The 14,907-nt window shown below is 56.8% G+C and overlaps 1 protein-coding gene across 2 annotated transcripts; it reads right to left on the reverse strand.

The window, feature by feature from the left end:
• Positions 1-392: 392 nt before the first annotated feature.
• SLC2A11 (solute carrier family 2 member 11) lies at positions 393-14,348 on the reverse strand. 2 transcript variants are annotated; one of them, XM_056120621.1, is made up of 12 exons: positions 14,014-14,348; positions 11,883-11,981; positions 10,937-11,097; positions 9,578-9,702; positions 7,287-7,416; positions 6,454-6,602; positions 1,998-2,185; positions 1,796-1,906; positions 1,435-1,536; positions 1,272-1,347; positions 921-1,048; positions 393-744 (listed from the first exon to the last, which is right to left on the reverse strand). In XM_056120621.1, exons 1-12 carry the CDS (start codon positions 14,032-14,034, stop codon positions 541-543), a joined length of 1,494 nt encoding a protein of 497 aa, XP_055976596.1. In that variant the 5' UTR covers positions 14,035-14,348; the 3' UTR covers positions 393-540. The 2 variants fall into 2 exon arrangements, with proteins under 2 accessions (XP_055976596.1, XP_055976595.1); XM_056120620.1 differs by lacking the exon at positions 14,014-14,348 and adding an exon at positions 12,125-12,290 and having other exon boundaries at positions 11,883-11,975.
• Positions 14,349-14,907: the final 559 nt, after the last annotated feature.

The raw sequence follows: 14,907 nt of genomic DNA on the forward strand, positions 1-14,907 counted from the left end.
TCAAAGCTGATTTCAAAAAAATCAGTTCCTTAGAAAATCCTTGTCTGCTGCCCCTACTCGCCTATCTCCATCAAACTCCGTCAGTTCCCAGGACTCGCATACTTCACACCCTCGATATCTTAAGCTGCTGCATTTCCCCAAGTTTGTGGTGATGTTCTTGGGTGTTTGTTTTTTAATAGGGGACTGCACCTGGCAGTCCCCAGCCTGACAGTGCTCAGGATCACATGCCCGATGGCGCTCAGGACCGTTCCAGTGACATGGGGGAGGCCTTGCGGTGCCGGGAATCAAAGTTGGGGTCTCCTCCTTGTCCGGTGTGCTCCGCCTTGTGAACTCTCTCCCTGGCCCCTGGAGCTCCGTTTTTGAGAGGTTAAACCCTGTGGATCTCATCTCTCAGGCACCCCACTGATTGGCACCTGGCATCCAGCCTGCGTCTGGCAGGTGCCTAATGAGTTCTGGTTCAATGAGTCCCCAGGAGCAAGAGGAGGCGAGAAGGGCCGTGAGCGTCGCAGGCAGGGACGAGCAGAGCAGCCACGGTTAGCCCTAGAGCTCCGTGGACGAGAGGATTTCGGGGCCCTTGCCCAGCAGGCCCTGGCCCCGCCGCCTGGCAGAGTCCAGCCTCTGCAGGTCCTCAGAGATCTCCAGGAAGGTTTTGCCTTTGGTCTCGGGCAGGAAGAAGCCAGTGTAGAGGGCGGCACCGATACAGACACAGATGAAAGGCACATAGAGGAACTGGGACAAGCCTTCCTGTGGGGGCAGGAGACCCCAAGACTGGGTGTGGCCCCACCCAGTCCCCAAGCAGCAGGCCCCTGCCAAGGCCAACTGAAGGCTTTGTCCCTCTCTGTCACCACCCTGACCTGCCTCCCCAGGAGAGACCTCCTGTTGGGACACGCCAGAAGGCAGGGCCGGGAGGGCAAACCTACCATGAGGAAGGGAAAGCCCAGCCCCACCAGGAAGAGCATGAGCCACAGCAGCGCCCCGGAGATCATGGAGGCCGCAGGCCGGGCCATCTGGTCGAACAGCTCCGTGGCCAGGATCCCCGTCACTCCGGCTGGAAGGAGGGGTGGGGACGGAGGCTGCCTGCAGGCTCCCTGCTCGGCTTTTCCCACCCCTGGTCCTCAGTTTTGGGGTGGGGATGTGGCCCGGTCTGTCCCAGTAGCCTCCATCCAGGTGGGCTGGGCTAAGGGCTTGACACGGCCGCCCCGCCTTCCCGTGCAGCCCGCCACCCACCCACTCGGTCACAGGCAGGTCAGCGCGGCCGCAGGGCCACTCACCTGGGCCAATGCCAAAGCTGAGGATGAAGGCAAAGACACAGCACATGGCTAGGTACGACATGCTGGGGCTGGCGCTCTGCGGAGGAGGGCAGAGGCCGTGAGGGGCGCAGCTGCCACGCCCCCGGGGGCGCTCCCTCCCTCCTCTCCCCCTGCCCCCAGCTACCTGCAGGCACAGGGCCAACGTGAAGACGCTGCCCCAGCAGGCCATCAGGCTGTAGCCCCCGATCAGTAGCACTCGCCGGCCCACCCTCTCGATGACCACACACTGCAAGGGCGAGAGACTCAAGAGCTGCCCCTGGGGCTGGGGAACCAGGTGGAAGGGGGTGGGGGCAGGGAGCAGGGGGGGCTCCGACTAAGGGGGACCCTGGGTAGCTGCGTGGCCAGCACGAGGGGTTGGGGATAGAGAGAGGGGGACGGGGGCTGTGCGCTCCACTTCAGCCCGTCTCCACACCAACAGTGATGTCCTAAGAGGGTCAGCGCCCCCGCCCCAGGCAGCAGCGGGGGGGAGGGGGGGGCAGACTCACGCTGACACACGAAGTGAGCAGCTCACAGCTGCCGGTGCCCACGATGGCGTACTGGATCTTGTCCTGGGGGATCCCGGCCTCCCAGAACACGGAGGAGGCGTAGGCGTAGACCTGCGGGGGCGGGCGAGGCGGCGCTGGGGGCAGCTGCGGGCCGGGCTGCCCGCCGCCCCCTCCCCGGCCCACCCAGCGAGCGCCGCCTCACCGTGTCGTTCCCGCACAGCGCCATGGAGCTGCCCAGCACCACAAGGCTCAGCACCTGCCTCCGCAGCTCTCGGTCCCCGAGCAGCTCCCAGGGCCGCCGCGCACGCAGGCAGTGGCAGGCCGAGCGCTCCTCCTGCAGTTCCGCCAGCTCGTCCGCCACGTCCGCCGAGCCCCTCAGCCGCCGCAGCGCTGGCCGGGAGAGGGGGCAGAGCTGCTGGTCCCCCAGGCCAGACTAGGGGCCAGGCCGAATGCCTCCTCCCGGGCCCCCTTCCCGCGGCGCCCCCCAGCCCCTTGTGCTCCCCTCCCTTAGCGGGGCTTTCTCGGGGTGTCCCCCGTCTCCCCTCCTGCGCTCTCACCCGAGGCTAGGTTCCCCCAGGCCACCCGTTGGGGCCTTTAATCTTGCGTTTCAAAGGGGACATTTCACTGAGTACGTGGGGCTAATGAAGCATCGATTCCCTGTTCGGTCTTCGTTCTGGGCCCAGTTTAAAAGAACAGGGGAATTCTCAGCTCAGCTAGGTGCATCCGGTGGGAATGAATAAATCCTGCTTCCAAAGCCTTGTTCTTCTCATCACAATGAAGGCCATTTGCCTGTCCCTTTAGAACTGACCTGCGTGTGTGACCAAGATGAGCCAGCCACTAGGCAGACTCCCAACACCTCAGAACTGGCAGATGGCAGAGCTAAGCCATTTCCCCCTCGGCTTGAGATGATATGGTTGTTAGACAGAAACACCAAACCACGGCCGACATATCTAGGACTGCTAGGAGCAGGCAGAGGCCTGGGGAGATAAAAGTCCGAGCCTGTAGGGCAGGAGCCTAACACACCTAATGAACTTCTGGGTCTTGGCTGAAGGGAGCTCCCAGTGCGGAGAGCAAGAGCTGGTTGCTTTTGGCTGAGTTTCGAAGCTGAGTATTAAAAACAAGGCTACTTGGACTCAAGAAAGACCTACAGAGGGAACAAGAAGCTAATTAAATTATTCCAGGGGCCAGAGAGATAGGTCAGCCACTTTCCTTGCACACAGCTGACCTGGGTTTGATCCTGGGTCACATATACTAGCCCACCCCACCTCCCACCCAACCTGGCCAGGAATGACCCAGGATTGCAGAGTCAGGAGTAAGTCCTGAGCACCGCCAGGTGTGGCCCCCAAACCAAAAATAAATAAATTGAACTTATTCCAGAAAGTTCTAGGTTGGTTTAATTAAAAACAGACACAACTTTTACTCCTCTCTAACCTCTCCAGATAGCAAGACAAGTTTCAGTTACCACCTAAAAGCAATGATTGCCAGTGAGTCAAGGAGTTGGTAAAAATTATATCAAAAGTGGAGCTTAAATCAGTGCCCCACACTTTCAAGGCTGGAAAGGGGGGCTCTTAGGGCCTTACGGTGTTAGCTCCAGCAGCCTGACACACCCCAACATTCCAATAATTAGTCTTGAGAGAAAAATGTCTCACAAAGCATTGTGGGTGTGGTTCTCAGTACTAATCAAATACTTGGAAAATTCACAGCATTTTTTGTTTTTGTTTTGGACCACAGCTGTCAGTGCTCAGAACTTACTCCTGACTCTGTGGTCAGGGATCACTCCTGGCAGGGCTCATATACATACAGTGCAGGGGACCAAACCCGGCCGCATGCAAGGCAAGCGCCCTACCCACTGTGGTATCACTCCAGCCCCCAAATTCATATTGTTAATGACAAAGTTCTGTAGGCCCGGGCAAAAGAGGTGTAGGTCGTCTGCCATGTAAAGTGGCACATTTCCCACACACTGTTCAGTGTGCAAGGAAAAGGATGGGAAAGGAAGGATATGTGGAAGGCAAAGCAAGCTGAGAACGTCATGGGCTGGAGCGCCCTCTAGAGTTCAGAGTGATTCAGCACTGCCGTGATCAGCGGCTATTTTCTGAAACCTCACCCTTTTTTTTTTTTTAAGTGCGTCATTTCCAAAAATGCCTGGGTTTCAGGAACCATTATTGAGTTTTAGAGGGGAAGAAGATGTTCATTTTTACCTTTCAGGACTCTAGACCAAGAAAAAGTACATATAGGGGCTGGAGCGATAACACAGCGGGTAGGGCATTTGCCTTCACATGGCCGACCCGGGTTCGATTCCCAGCATCCCATATGGTTCCCACAGCACCACCAGGAGTAATTCCTGACTGCAGAGCCAGGAGTAACCCCTGAGCATCGCCGGGTGTGACTCAGAAAGCAAAAAATAAATACATATATATATTATATACTCAACATAATCTTTCTTTTTTTTTTTTGCTTTTTTTTGGGGGGGGGTCACACCCAGCAATGCACAAGGGGTTACTCCTGGTTCATGCACTCAGGAATTACTCCTGGCCATGCTTGGGGGACCATATGGGATGCTGGGAATTAACCCGGGTCTGCCGCGTGCAAGGCAAACGCCCTACCTGCTGTGCTATCACTCCAGCCCCTCAACATAATCTTAATGAAAAATGGTCCTGAGCTAAATTTAAGGCTCAGGGAGATAACACAAAGGAGTAGAGTAGCTGCCATGAATCATTCCCTGACACCCCTTGACCCCCGACCCACCACAGGGAGTGGTCCTGGGTCCCAGCACTGTTGGGAAAGCCAAAATTCAAGAAAAGAAGAAAACCCGGACTTCCAGCCTGAAACCACTGTCAGCTGAGACTCTCCAGGTGAGGGGCATGTCCCAGGATGGCACGGCTCAGTGCTCTCTACAGGAGAGGGGTGTGCATAGTAATGTGGCCGCTATGGCGAGCTGAGATGAGGGTTTCAGAACGCTTTGATCTTCAGACCTCCTTAAATCCACCCCTTGCCACCTGAGGGAATGTGCCATCGAATTCCCCACCCTTTGACTGTGGCTTCAACGCTGTGGCTTAGTTTGGCTAACAGGATGTTCACGGGTGCAAGAGGGAGCCAAAGGTTTGGAAACTGCTGTGCAGCTGCATTGGCTTTCCTGTGCCTCTGCTGTCATCCTAGTAACAGACACCCGGGCTAGCGTGTTGGTAGCAGGGGCTGGAGAGATAGTGCAGCGGGCAGGGCACTTGCCTAGCACACAGCCGACCCAGATTCAGTCCCCAGCACCCCATGTGGTCCCCTGAGCCCCACCAGGAGTAATCCCTGAGCACAGGACCAGGAGTAAGTCCTGAGCACAGCCAGGTGTAGCAAAAAAAAAAAAATAGAAAAAGAAAAAATGAGAGGCATTGCTGAACTGCTTCTGCCTAAACCAACCAGACTGAGTGTACAGCTGAGCCCAGCACCACAGGGCAGAGAGGAACAGCAGCCCAGAATGGGTGAGAAGCAGACTCAGTGACTACTGTTTATAAGCCAGGGATTAGGGGACTAACGCCTTGAGATTCATTACTGTAGCCAGAGAGAGCAGAGGAAGACATTGGTACCCAGTTGGCACTGGCCCATGATATTTCTTACGTGGTGTTTCTTTTTATTGCTTTTTGGTTTAGGGCCACACTAACCACGCTCAGAACTTATGCCTGGCCTCTGTGCTCCAAGGTCACTTCTGGTGGGGCTAAGAGGACTTATGAAGTGCTGAGATGATCGATCCCAGGTTGGCCACATGCAAAGCAAGTTCCTTGCCCATTGCACCATCATTCTGGCCTACCTTACACGGTGTTTCATCTTACACGAGTATGGGGGGGTTCTTTCTCTACACCACCCTGGGATTCAAAGGTGACAAGAGCTAAGTCTCTTCCGTTCTGTTGTCCTGGCCCTTAGGACAAAACCTCGATAAAGAGTTCTGAGGGGATGGAGAGACTGTACAGGGGGTTGACCTCTGGCACCACATGGTATCCTGAGCCCTGCCAGAAGTTATCTCTGAGCGCAGAAGCAGGAGTAAGCTCTGAGCACCTCCAGGAGTCATCACTCAAAAAAAATTTTTTTAATTGGAAGCTTGTTTGGAGGACTTAGCAAGGAAATAGGACAACACATATACCCCCCCTTTTTTTTTTGCTTTTTGGGTCACACCTGGCAATGCACAGGGATTACTCCTGGCTCTGCACTCAGGAATTACCCCTGGCGGTGCTCAGGGGACCATATGGGATGCTGGGAATCGAACCCGGGTCAGCTGCGTGCAAGGCAAACGCCCTACCCACTGTGCTATCACTCCAGCCCCTACACATATACCCTTAACCTAAAAATAGTTTGTCTGCATTCAAGGAAGACCATTATCTTGGACCAAACGTGCAGCTTCAGGGCGGGGGTGGCACATGGAGCAGTGGGGAAGGAAAGGACACCCGCCCCGCCAGCCAGATCAGCTGCATCAACCCTGGAGTCAGAGATGGCACCACCTGATCACCTTCACATCCAGTCACGTATTTTGAGGGCATGGGTGGGTGGGTACTGACATTGACTCCCAAAGGAGATGGAAGCCTTTTCGTGATCCACGAAACCCAAGAAGAGACCCATATTCTCTGGTTAGGAAAGGCCCCGGTCAACCCTGCTCAGGGTCCCCATCAGAGACTCACCTGCCAGGCAGGCCTCGGTGTCTCCGCGGTCAATAAGGAGGTAGCGCGGGCTCTCTGGAAGCAGGGGCAGGGAGACCATCTGGAGCACCCCAGGCACTGAGCAGCTGGCCAGCAGCAGGGGCCAGGAGTGTGGACCACCCAGGAGCTCCCTGGGGAGACAGAGGGGGGCCAGGCCAGAGAATCCCCACAACAGCCCTGACGTCTGAGCCTGCCCTCATAAGGACAGAGGGCCTCCGAGGCAACGAGAGCTCTCCCACTGGGTGGGGGCCCAAGGAATGGCAGAGCAAGGCCCTCGGTGTCCTCAGCAGCCCCTCTTTCCAAGGCGGGCCTCCACCTCTGCTCTTTTCTGGAAGGACAGGCCATACTCCCCTTTAAAAGCCAAAACCCTGGGGCTAGAGTCATAGTAAAGCACACAGGACACTTGCCTCACATGTGGCCAAACCAGGTTCGAATCCTTAGCACCCCACATGGTCCCCTGAGCCTGCTAGAAGAGATCCCTGAATACAAGTAAGCTCTGAGCACTGCTGGGTGTAGTCCCAAAACCAATGAATAAAGCCCCAAACCTCATCCTTTCAGCTGACAAGACCTGCCCTTTGCGCCCTAATCTAGAGGAATGGTACGGGGTAATTCAACACCAAAGTGTGAGAGACAAACACTGTGGATTGGCCAGATGGACACACCACAATACAAAGAAGTAATGCCTTGATCTGCCTGGTAGATAAGGGTGAGCTTTAAACAAAGAAGGGCCTTTACTAGCACCCCAGCCGAAGTCGATGCCTGGAGTGACTCTGAGCACTCGGGGAACACTGATGGGGAGCGGGGAGCACTCTTACCTGAGTCCCACCACCTGGCCCATCATGACCCCCAGGGAAGCAAAGACGGCCGAGCTCATGGCTGCTGTTCCCCGCAGCTCCTTGGGGGCGCTCTCCCCCAGGTAAATGGGCTGGATGTTCATGCTCACACCTGCATGCGGGGACAACAGAAGCAGCTGGAGGCCACCTGGGCTGCGCGGCCCCGGCCTGCCTATCAAAACCAACCCTCGGCCATATAGGATCTGGGCCCAAGGGGTGCTCCTCCACCTCCTCCCCTGCAGGGCAGTTAGGCCCCAAGTCTACTCCCAAGACAGAGAGAGAGAGACAGAGAGAGAGAGACAGAGAGAGAGAGAGAGAATCTCCCTCAGAGCAGCCCCATCCTGACCCCTGCACCACATGAACACCAAGGTTCCCAAGCGCAGGACAGCACCCAGGGGCTACCTGCTATCCCAGCTCATGTCTATGTTTTCACTGGCCTCCTCCCACTGCTGCTGCTTCCTACTCCCTTACCCCAGGGAGGCCACAGGCAAACAGAACTGGATCTGTCCACGCCCCGCCTCAGATGGTGCCGCTAAGAAAGCTGCAGACTTTGAGGGATCACACCCCCTGCTCAATCCACCTCTCTGACCCGGGGGTAGGAGGCAGCTCTCAGCAGGGTCTACCTCCCTCTAAGACCACGGGATAGAAGGCGCCAGGAGGAAGATGGCTTACAATGACAGCTGAAATGGTCTCCAAGGCACCCCTATCTTCCTACAAGCATTTAGGGTACTTAGGGTAGCACTATCCTCCCATTGTTCATCAATTTGCTTGAGTGGGCACCAGTAACATCTCCATTGTGAGACTTGTTGTTACTGTTTTTGGCATGTCGAATACGCCACAAAGAGCTTGCCAGGCTCTGTCGTGCGGGTAGAATACTCTTGGCAGCTTGCTGGGCTCTCTGAGAGGGATGGAGGAATCAAACCCAGGTTGGCTGCGTGCAAGACAAACCCACTGTGCTATTGCTCCAGCCCAGGGTACTTGAGGTACAGAGATAAAATCTGACCTGGTACCCTTTCCCTAAAGTGTGAGCTGTAACAGAATGGCAAACCTCGGAGCATCTGGGGGCCGGAGTGATAGTACAGCAGGTAGGGCTCTTGCCTTGCACACAGCCAACCCATGCTCGATCCCCAGCATCCCATATGGTCCCCTGAGCATCACCAGGAGTGATTCCTGAATGGAGAACCAGGAGTAACCTCTGAGCACCACCACGTGTGACAACTATAGCCCCCCCCCCAAAAAAAAAACTGAAGGTGTTTGATTTCTCAGACTAGTCATAAAAAGTGTAGGAACTTCCTCCTGGCACCCTTTGCTCATGTTTGTTTCTCTGATCACTGACTCCAGGGATGTGGGCCTCCATGTTGTGAGGAGGCTAAAGCAGCCATACAGCCTAATGCACCAGTGATGGTCAAGCTCTGTCTATAGCAAGCCACAGGACTCTGCGATCACCAGCCCTAGCCAAGCCTCAGGCACTGCCGGCTGCAGCCTCCTATGCCAGGACCTCCCAGCTAAGAGACTCCTCATTCTTGACCCACAGAAACGGTGAGATAACAAATGCTGGTGGCTTGAAGCCACGGTTTTAGATGACTGTTACAGACACCAACGCCTGGCTCCAGGGACGGGAGGAAACAGGAGATGGGGGGACCTGTGTATGGAAACCTCTGAAAGCTCAGGCAGAGGCCCTCAAAACTGTGCGCCCTCCCACCACAAGGCCCAGGAACGGAGGCATCTGTCCAAAAGGCTGGTGTGGCTGATCTGAGCACAGCTCCAAGCCGCCTTTATGCTGTGGCTGCCAACAGCTCAGGGCTTAGAGTCATTCACATGCAGGGCCTCGGGCAGTGCAGTTTGTGGATGTGTCCCCTCTCCTGTCGAACTCTCAATTTCTACACCCACTGATCTTTTGTATTGTCTTTATTTGCCTCTCCCCCGCCTCCTCTTTGGTTTGGCGGCTTCACTTGACAGTGTGCAGGCCTACTCCCGACTCTGCACTCAGGGATCACTCCTGGCAGGGCTCGGAGGGCCATATGTGGTGTTGGAGATCAAACCTGGGTCAGCCAGGTGCAAGGCAAGTGCCCTACCCTCAGGACTACTGCTCCCTGGATACTGCTTGGATCCACTTTAATTGTCTGGTTATATGCGTCTTGATGCCAGCATTGTTAAAACCGACTGGCCAGCAAAGGAGGGCATGACTGAAAAATGTCAAGGGAATAAAGAAAATCGGTGCATGAAGGTAACCAAGGGGAGATGTGCGTGAGCAGAAACAGAGCCCCCCATACCTGCACTGATCCCCACGAGCAGTCTTCCCAGAATGATCATTTCGAAGGAGCCTGCTCTGCGGCTGAAGCCAAACAGGACCGCTGCAGTTGCCACGAGGCCGTTATTCACCAGCAGGGACTTCTTCCTTGGGGAAAGCGGGACACAAGGAAGAGAAGTTCGGGTTCAGGTCGGAGACATTCTCCCCAGGGACACCTCTCTGTAAGTCCAACATCCGGGATTAGGTCGGCTGTGTGCGCTGGGTCAAAGCATCTCAGCCCAGGCCTGTCCTCACTCAGGAATGGGGGCACACTCCCACTCCTCCCCCAGCAGAGTTGACTCTCTCTCTCATTCCCTCTCTCCCGGGGAAAGGACATCTGTGGCCTGGCATCTCCTTGCGGGTCAGATGGCACTCTCCTTGAGCGCCAGGGTAAAGCTTCTGCCCTGTGGTTTCTGTTTTGCATTTGCCCCTTCCCTTCTTTGTTGCTGTGGAGCTCCTGGGGGGGTGGGGAGGATGTGGGGGGGACTCTTGGGTTTTGTGACTACATGTGTGCTCAGCGGGGGTCACCCTCACCCTCTTTTAGGCCCAATTTTTTTTTCTTTTTGGGTCACACCCAGCAATGCACAGGGGTTACTCCTGGCTCTGCACTCAGGAATTACTCCTGGCGGTGCTCAGGGGACCATATGGGATGCTGGGAATCGAACTCAGATCGGCTGCATGCAAGGCAAACACCCTACCCGCTGTGCTATCGCTCCAGCCCCTAGACCTAATGTCTTTTATCCATTTTTCTTTTGTTTTATTTTGGGGGCGGTAACAGGTCACACCCTGTGATGCTCCGAGCTTACTCCTGGCTCTCGGCTTTCAGGGATCACTCCTGGCAGGCTCAGGGGACCGTATGGGATGCTGGGGATAGAACTCAGGTCAGCTACATGCAAGACAAGTGCCCATCCCACTGTACCATATCTCTGGCCAGTTTTTACTAATTTTTATGAAGTCAGACAGCATCATCAGTCTCTTCATTACCACCCGAGAATGTCCTCACTTGGATACAAAGTGGGGGAAGAAAGCCCCCCAACCCCTCTGGGAGAGAATGTCTGTTAAAGGCTGACAGATGCGGGACCAGGAGTCCCCAATACACAGCATTCTGTTCTACCGAATCCAGGTCTGCTGGGAAGCGTGACTGTGTCTTGGGTGGGAAGCCACCCCAGCACGCAGCGCGGAGGAGTATCTAGTCCTCAGCCCGGCCATGCAGTGCCGAATGGGCTGACACAACTCGCATGTGAAAGCCAGGCCAAGTCAAGAGCCCGGGAGTCGGCTAGCCGCTTCCTCCTCCCACAGTCCTCGGCCTGTGGAGCCCTTCGGGGTACACAGAAGCACATACCTTCCTAGGACAACGGCCAAGGGTCCGGAAAACAGCGCCCCCAAGAAGCCCCCCAGCGGGTACAGAGACACGATGATGGACCACACGAGCAGCAGCAGGTGCTCGGGCGGGGGCCGGCCCGTCCGCGCCTGCCACGTCCCATTGATGAACTCCTGAATGGGCTGTGGACAGAGACATCAGGCAGCTTAGGGGGGCTCCCCGCTCCCCGAGGAGGAGCTCTGCCTCTGCACAGCAGGCGGGGCCCTGAGCAACGCTGCTCCCCAGCCCAGGCACGGGCAGAACAAACCCTCCTGCGTACCTGCCACAGTCTCACTCTCTCCGCAACAGTGTGTCCTGGGGTCTGCTGCTGGCCAGTCCCCATTGTCCCCACTGTCACCCCTGTCCCCTTGCTTCTGGCCCTGAATGGGGCCAATCTGACTAGTTCCATTGGTCTAAGCCTCTGGGGAGCACTCTCAGGGCACCAGAGGAGGCAGAAGAGGTAGAGGGGTTTGCTCTGGGGGCTTCTGCCCTGGAAGGTCGCCACACACTGGCTGTGCCCCCCACCAACCATAGGCCATCACACCCTCGTATGCCTCTTTTCTCCTGGACCCCATGACTGCTCCTTCTGCCAAGTACTGCCAAGTTCTTCCAAGAACACAAAATCTGCATTGCTACCCCATCCCTTACCCAGTCCCACTCAGCCCTTTCTAAATCGTCCTATGTGAGATCAAAACCCACTTGGTTTATCTTCCAATGCACCTTAGGACCCTGTGTGGGAAAACCACGAGATACACTTTATACTCAGTTTGCTGGTAATACTGGAATCAAGGCCAGAGTGGGCAAGGCATGGGCCCATGACGCCAGCCCCCCAAGAGGGAGCCCCCACACCAGGAACCCAGCCTCCTGTGGTTGGGAATGACAAGTATGAGCAAGAGCCAGATACCCAGCTGGACACTGAAGGACATACCAAGGTCGGGGCATTGATGATGGAGAGATTGTAGCCGAACTGAAAAGTGCCCCCAATGCCTGCCGCACAGATGGTCAGGAGCAGGACCCGGGCCTGAGTCTGAGGAGAGAGAAAACAGGGTGACTGGAAAGCCGCGGCCACTCTCCTGGGTGGGAGCTCACCGAGCACCATCCGTGGAGCAGGCAATGCTGTCTCTACTTCACAGATGAGGAAACAGGGGCTTTGAAGAGGCGGGGCCTCACCGCGGGCTTGGGCTTCGGCTGGCAGCTCTCAGAGGATCCTAATCCTTCTACTCTGAGTCCAGGACTGTGCTCCCTCAGCCTCTCACTTGGCCCCACCAGCATTTTCTGAGACGGACAGCAATTCCCAGCCTCCTCTTCCGGGCTGCCCCCGGGCATACCTGCCCTGGTTTGGGAAGAGAACGTCCTAAGAGGGGGGTCACAGCAGGGGCTGAGCTCCAATATTTAGTGGGGGGAAAGGTTGTGTCACATCTGAGAGAGTTCAGGGTTTACTCCTCACTCTGGGCTCAGGCACCAATCCTGGCAGTGCTCCAGGGAACCATATATAGGATGAAACAGTAAAGGCGGGCAGAAGCCATAGTACAGCAGGTAGGGCGCTTGTAACGGCTGCCTGGGTTCCAGAGTTCGCCAAGAGTAATCCCTGAGGGCACAGTAAGTAAACCCTGAGCACCACTGGGTGTGACCCAAAAACCAAGAAAAAGAAAAGGGGGGAGGGGGACACGGATGGAGGGAGAGAGGGAAGGGAAGGAAGGAGAATGAGAGGGAGGGAAAAAAGGAGGGAGTAAAAGAGAGTGAGGGGCAGAGGGATGGAGGGAGAGAGGGAAGGGGGAAAAAGGAGAATGAGAGAAATGAAAGGCAAGCTCCTCAGACCCTGTATTTATCTTGACCCTGACCCCAATGTTTTACCTCAGTGAAACATTTCTCCAGCAGAGTGGGCAGGCCCCCTCTTATCTCCCAGCGTGCTCTGCGGTGAGGTTACCCAAGAAACCGACATGCACATGCGTGGGAGGAGATGGAGCAGCTCTTGCCAGGGCTGAGGCGGGGAGGCGACTCGACCCCTTCCCCCTCATCTTCAAGCCTTCCTCACCCAGACCTGGCCATGCCTACCCCCAGCCCAGAGGGCCGCCTAGGTATCCAGGCACCACACACTTGGTACTCCAAAGGGCGGCTTGCCACCTAGGGGGGCAACCTAAGAAACGGAGAACTCCCCAAGCACACAGTGCCCGTTGGCTCAGTGAGCTGCATGGCGGGCGGGAAGCGGGCGGGAGCGAGCTGGGGAAGGCGGCGGGGGTGCGACTCTGAGCCAGAAGCGGGGGAGGCTACCTCTTGGGGGTGGCTCTGGCCTGCTCGAGGGCTCCAGGACCACGAGGTCATGCTTAGGAAGGGATACCCCAGGTCCTGCAGACCCGGGACCCCACGCAGCCGGGCCCCCGGGAGCGCTCACTTCGGCTCAGCTGTCGCCTAAGCACTTGACTCCGCTTTACAAACAAGCACTTGCTCTCTAGGCGTGCCACCTTCGTGGAGTCTCGTGAAGTCTCGGGCTCCGCCGCTCCTGCCCTGCATCACCCCCGCGGTGGCGGCGGCGTGGGGATGCAGCCCCGGCAGGCGGCGGGCAGGGAGGCGCCGCGCGGACGGGGGCGCGCGCGCACTGGGCCGGCGTTCCACCGGGCGGCGCCGGGCGGGGCGGCGAGGGCACGCGCAGCGGGGCGCTCGGGAGCCGGGCACCCTCACCCCCCACCGCGCGCGCCCCGCCACGCGGGCCGCGGCAATCGCGGGCTCATGCACGGCGCGCGGGGGGCAGCGCGTGAGTGAAGGTGACCGAGCGGGCGCCCTGCTCCGCGGTCGACCCCCCCCTCGCCCCCCACGCCCCGCTCCAGGTGCTTCCGGGCCTCCCGTCCCGCCACCGCCTGCAGAACGGACGCCGCATCCGCACCTTGCCCGCGCCGGCGCCGGGTGTCCCGCGCCCCGCCTCTGGCGCCCCCGGCCACCCCCGCGTCCACCGGCCTCCGATTCCGCACCTAAGACCTGCGCCCGCGCACGGTCCGCGCGTCCCCACCCCCTCCCCGGAGGAGGGGCCGGCTGCGGAGGCGCCGAAAGGCGGACCCACCCACCAGTCTCTGCAGGGCCTTCATGGGTGCTCCCTGGCGCAGCCCGCGACTCGCAAGGCGCTGGGGAGATTCTGCCGCAGGTGGCCGCCAGGGAATCCACTGCGTGAGAGTGGCCTGGACGCCGCTTGGAGGATGTGAGGAGACCAGAGTCCACTGGGCGGGATTAATCTTATTTCTCAAGGCTTCTCACGCCCTGTATGGCAACCAAGGGTTGGAGAAAGTCCAAATCCAAAGACTTACCGGAGATGCTATTTGTGGGCACAGAGATACAGAGCCGCAGTGACCTGAGGGAGGTATCCGAGCAGGCCTGTGGTAGCACGCGCCAAGGAATGAGACTGCACTTTCTCTATTGTCCGGCTTGGCTCTTCTTCCTCTGCACTTGAAAAGAGGTTAGAAAAACCAACCCCCGATAGTTATATTTTAAGGGAAAACATAAAAGTGTAGCTGCTGCTAACTTCATGCTCTTTGTGCTTCACTCTGTTTATAAGCAGGATTGCACCGGTGATTTCTAAAATGGTGAACCATCTTTGAATGCTTGGGGTAAACACAACTTGCTCCGAAAGCACTGTTGGGGCTGTTGGTTTCAGGTGCTGTTAAATGATTCAGATAGATTTCTTTTTTCAAGACAACGATAGCCCATCCTCATAAGAAATCGGGAAATGATAGATTAAAAGGAGTCTGGCATCTCATAGTATTCATAACAAGCAATACAAAATAAATTATCTGCACCTGTGGTGCAGACTTGAGTGGTGGTGGGAAACTTCAAAAAATGGTGGTGGAATTGGTGTTGAAATATTGAATGTAATCAATTTTGTGAGCAACTTTATGAAAATAAAATTAAAAATTTAAATAAAGAGGGTCTGGGGGCTGAAGTGGTAGCACAGCGGGTAGCGTTTG

The sequence above is a fragment of the Sorex fumeus genome, unplaced genomic scaffold, assembly GCF_029834395.1.
Source record: "Sorex fumeus unplaced genomic scaffold, SorFum_2.1 ptg000043l, whole genome shotgun sequence".
NCBI lineage: Eukaryota > Metazoa > Chordata > Mammalia > Eulipotyphla > Soricidae > Sorex > Sorex fumeus.

Bases quoted from the DNA above. Each gene is read 5' to 3' on its own strand.
- SLC2A11 (XM_056120620.1), bottom strand. From the start codon at position 12,280: ATGCCCGGGGGCAGCCCGGAAGAGGAGGCTGGGAATTGCTGTCCGTCT. The intron at 11,976-12,124 runs GTGAGGCCCCGC...CCTCAGACTCAG, and splicing joins AGCCGAAGCCCAAGCCCGCG to GCCCGGGTCCTGCTCCTGAC. The intron at 6,603-7,286 runs GTAAGAGTGCTC...CTGTCTCCCCAG, and splicing joins GGCCAGGTGGTGGGACTCAG to GGAGCTCCTGGGTGGTCCAC.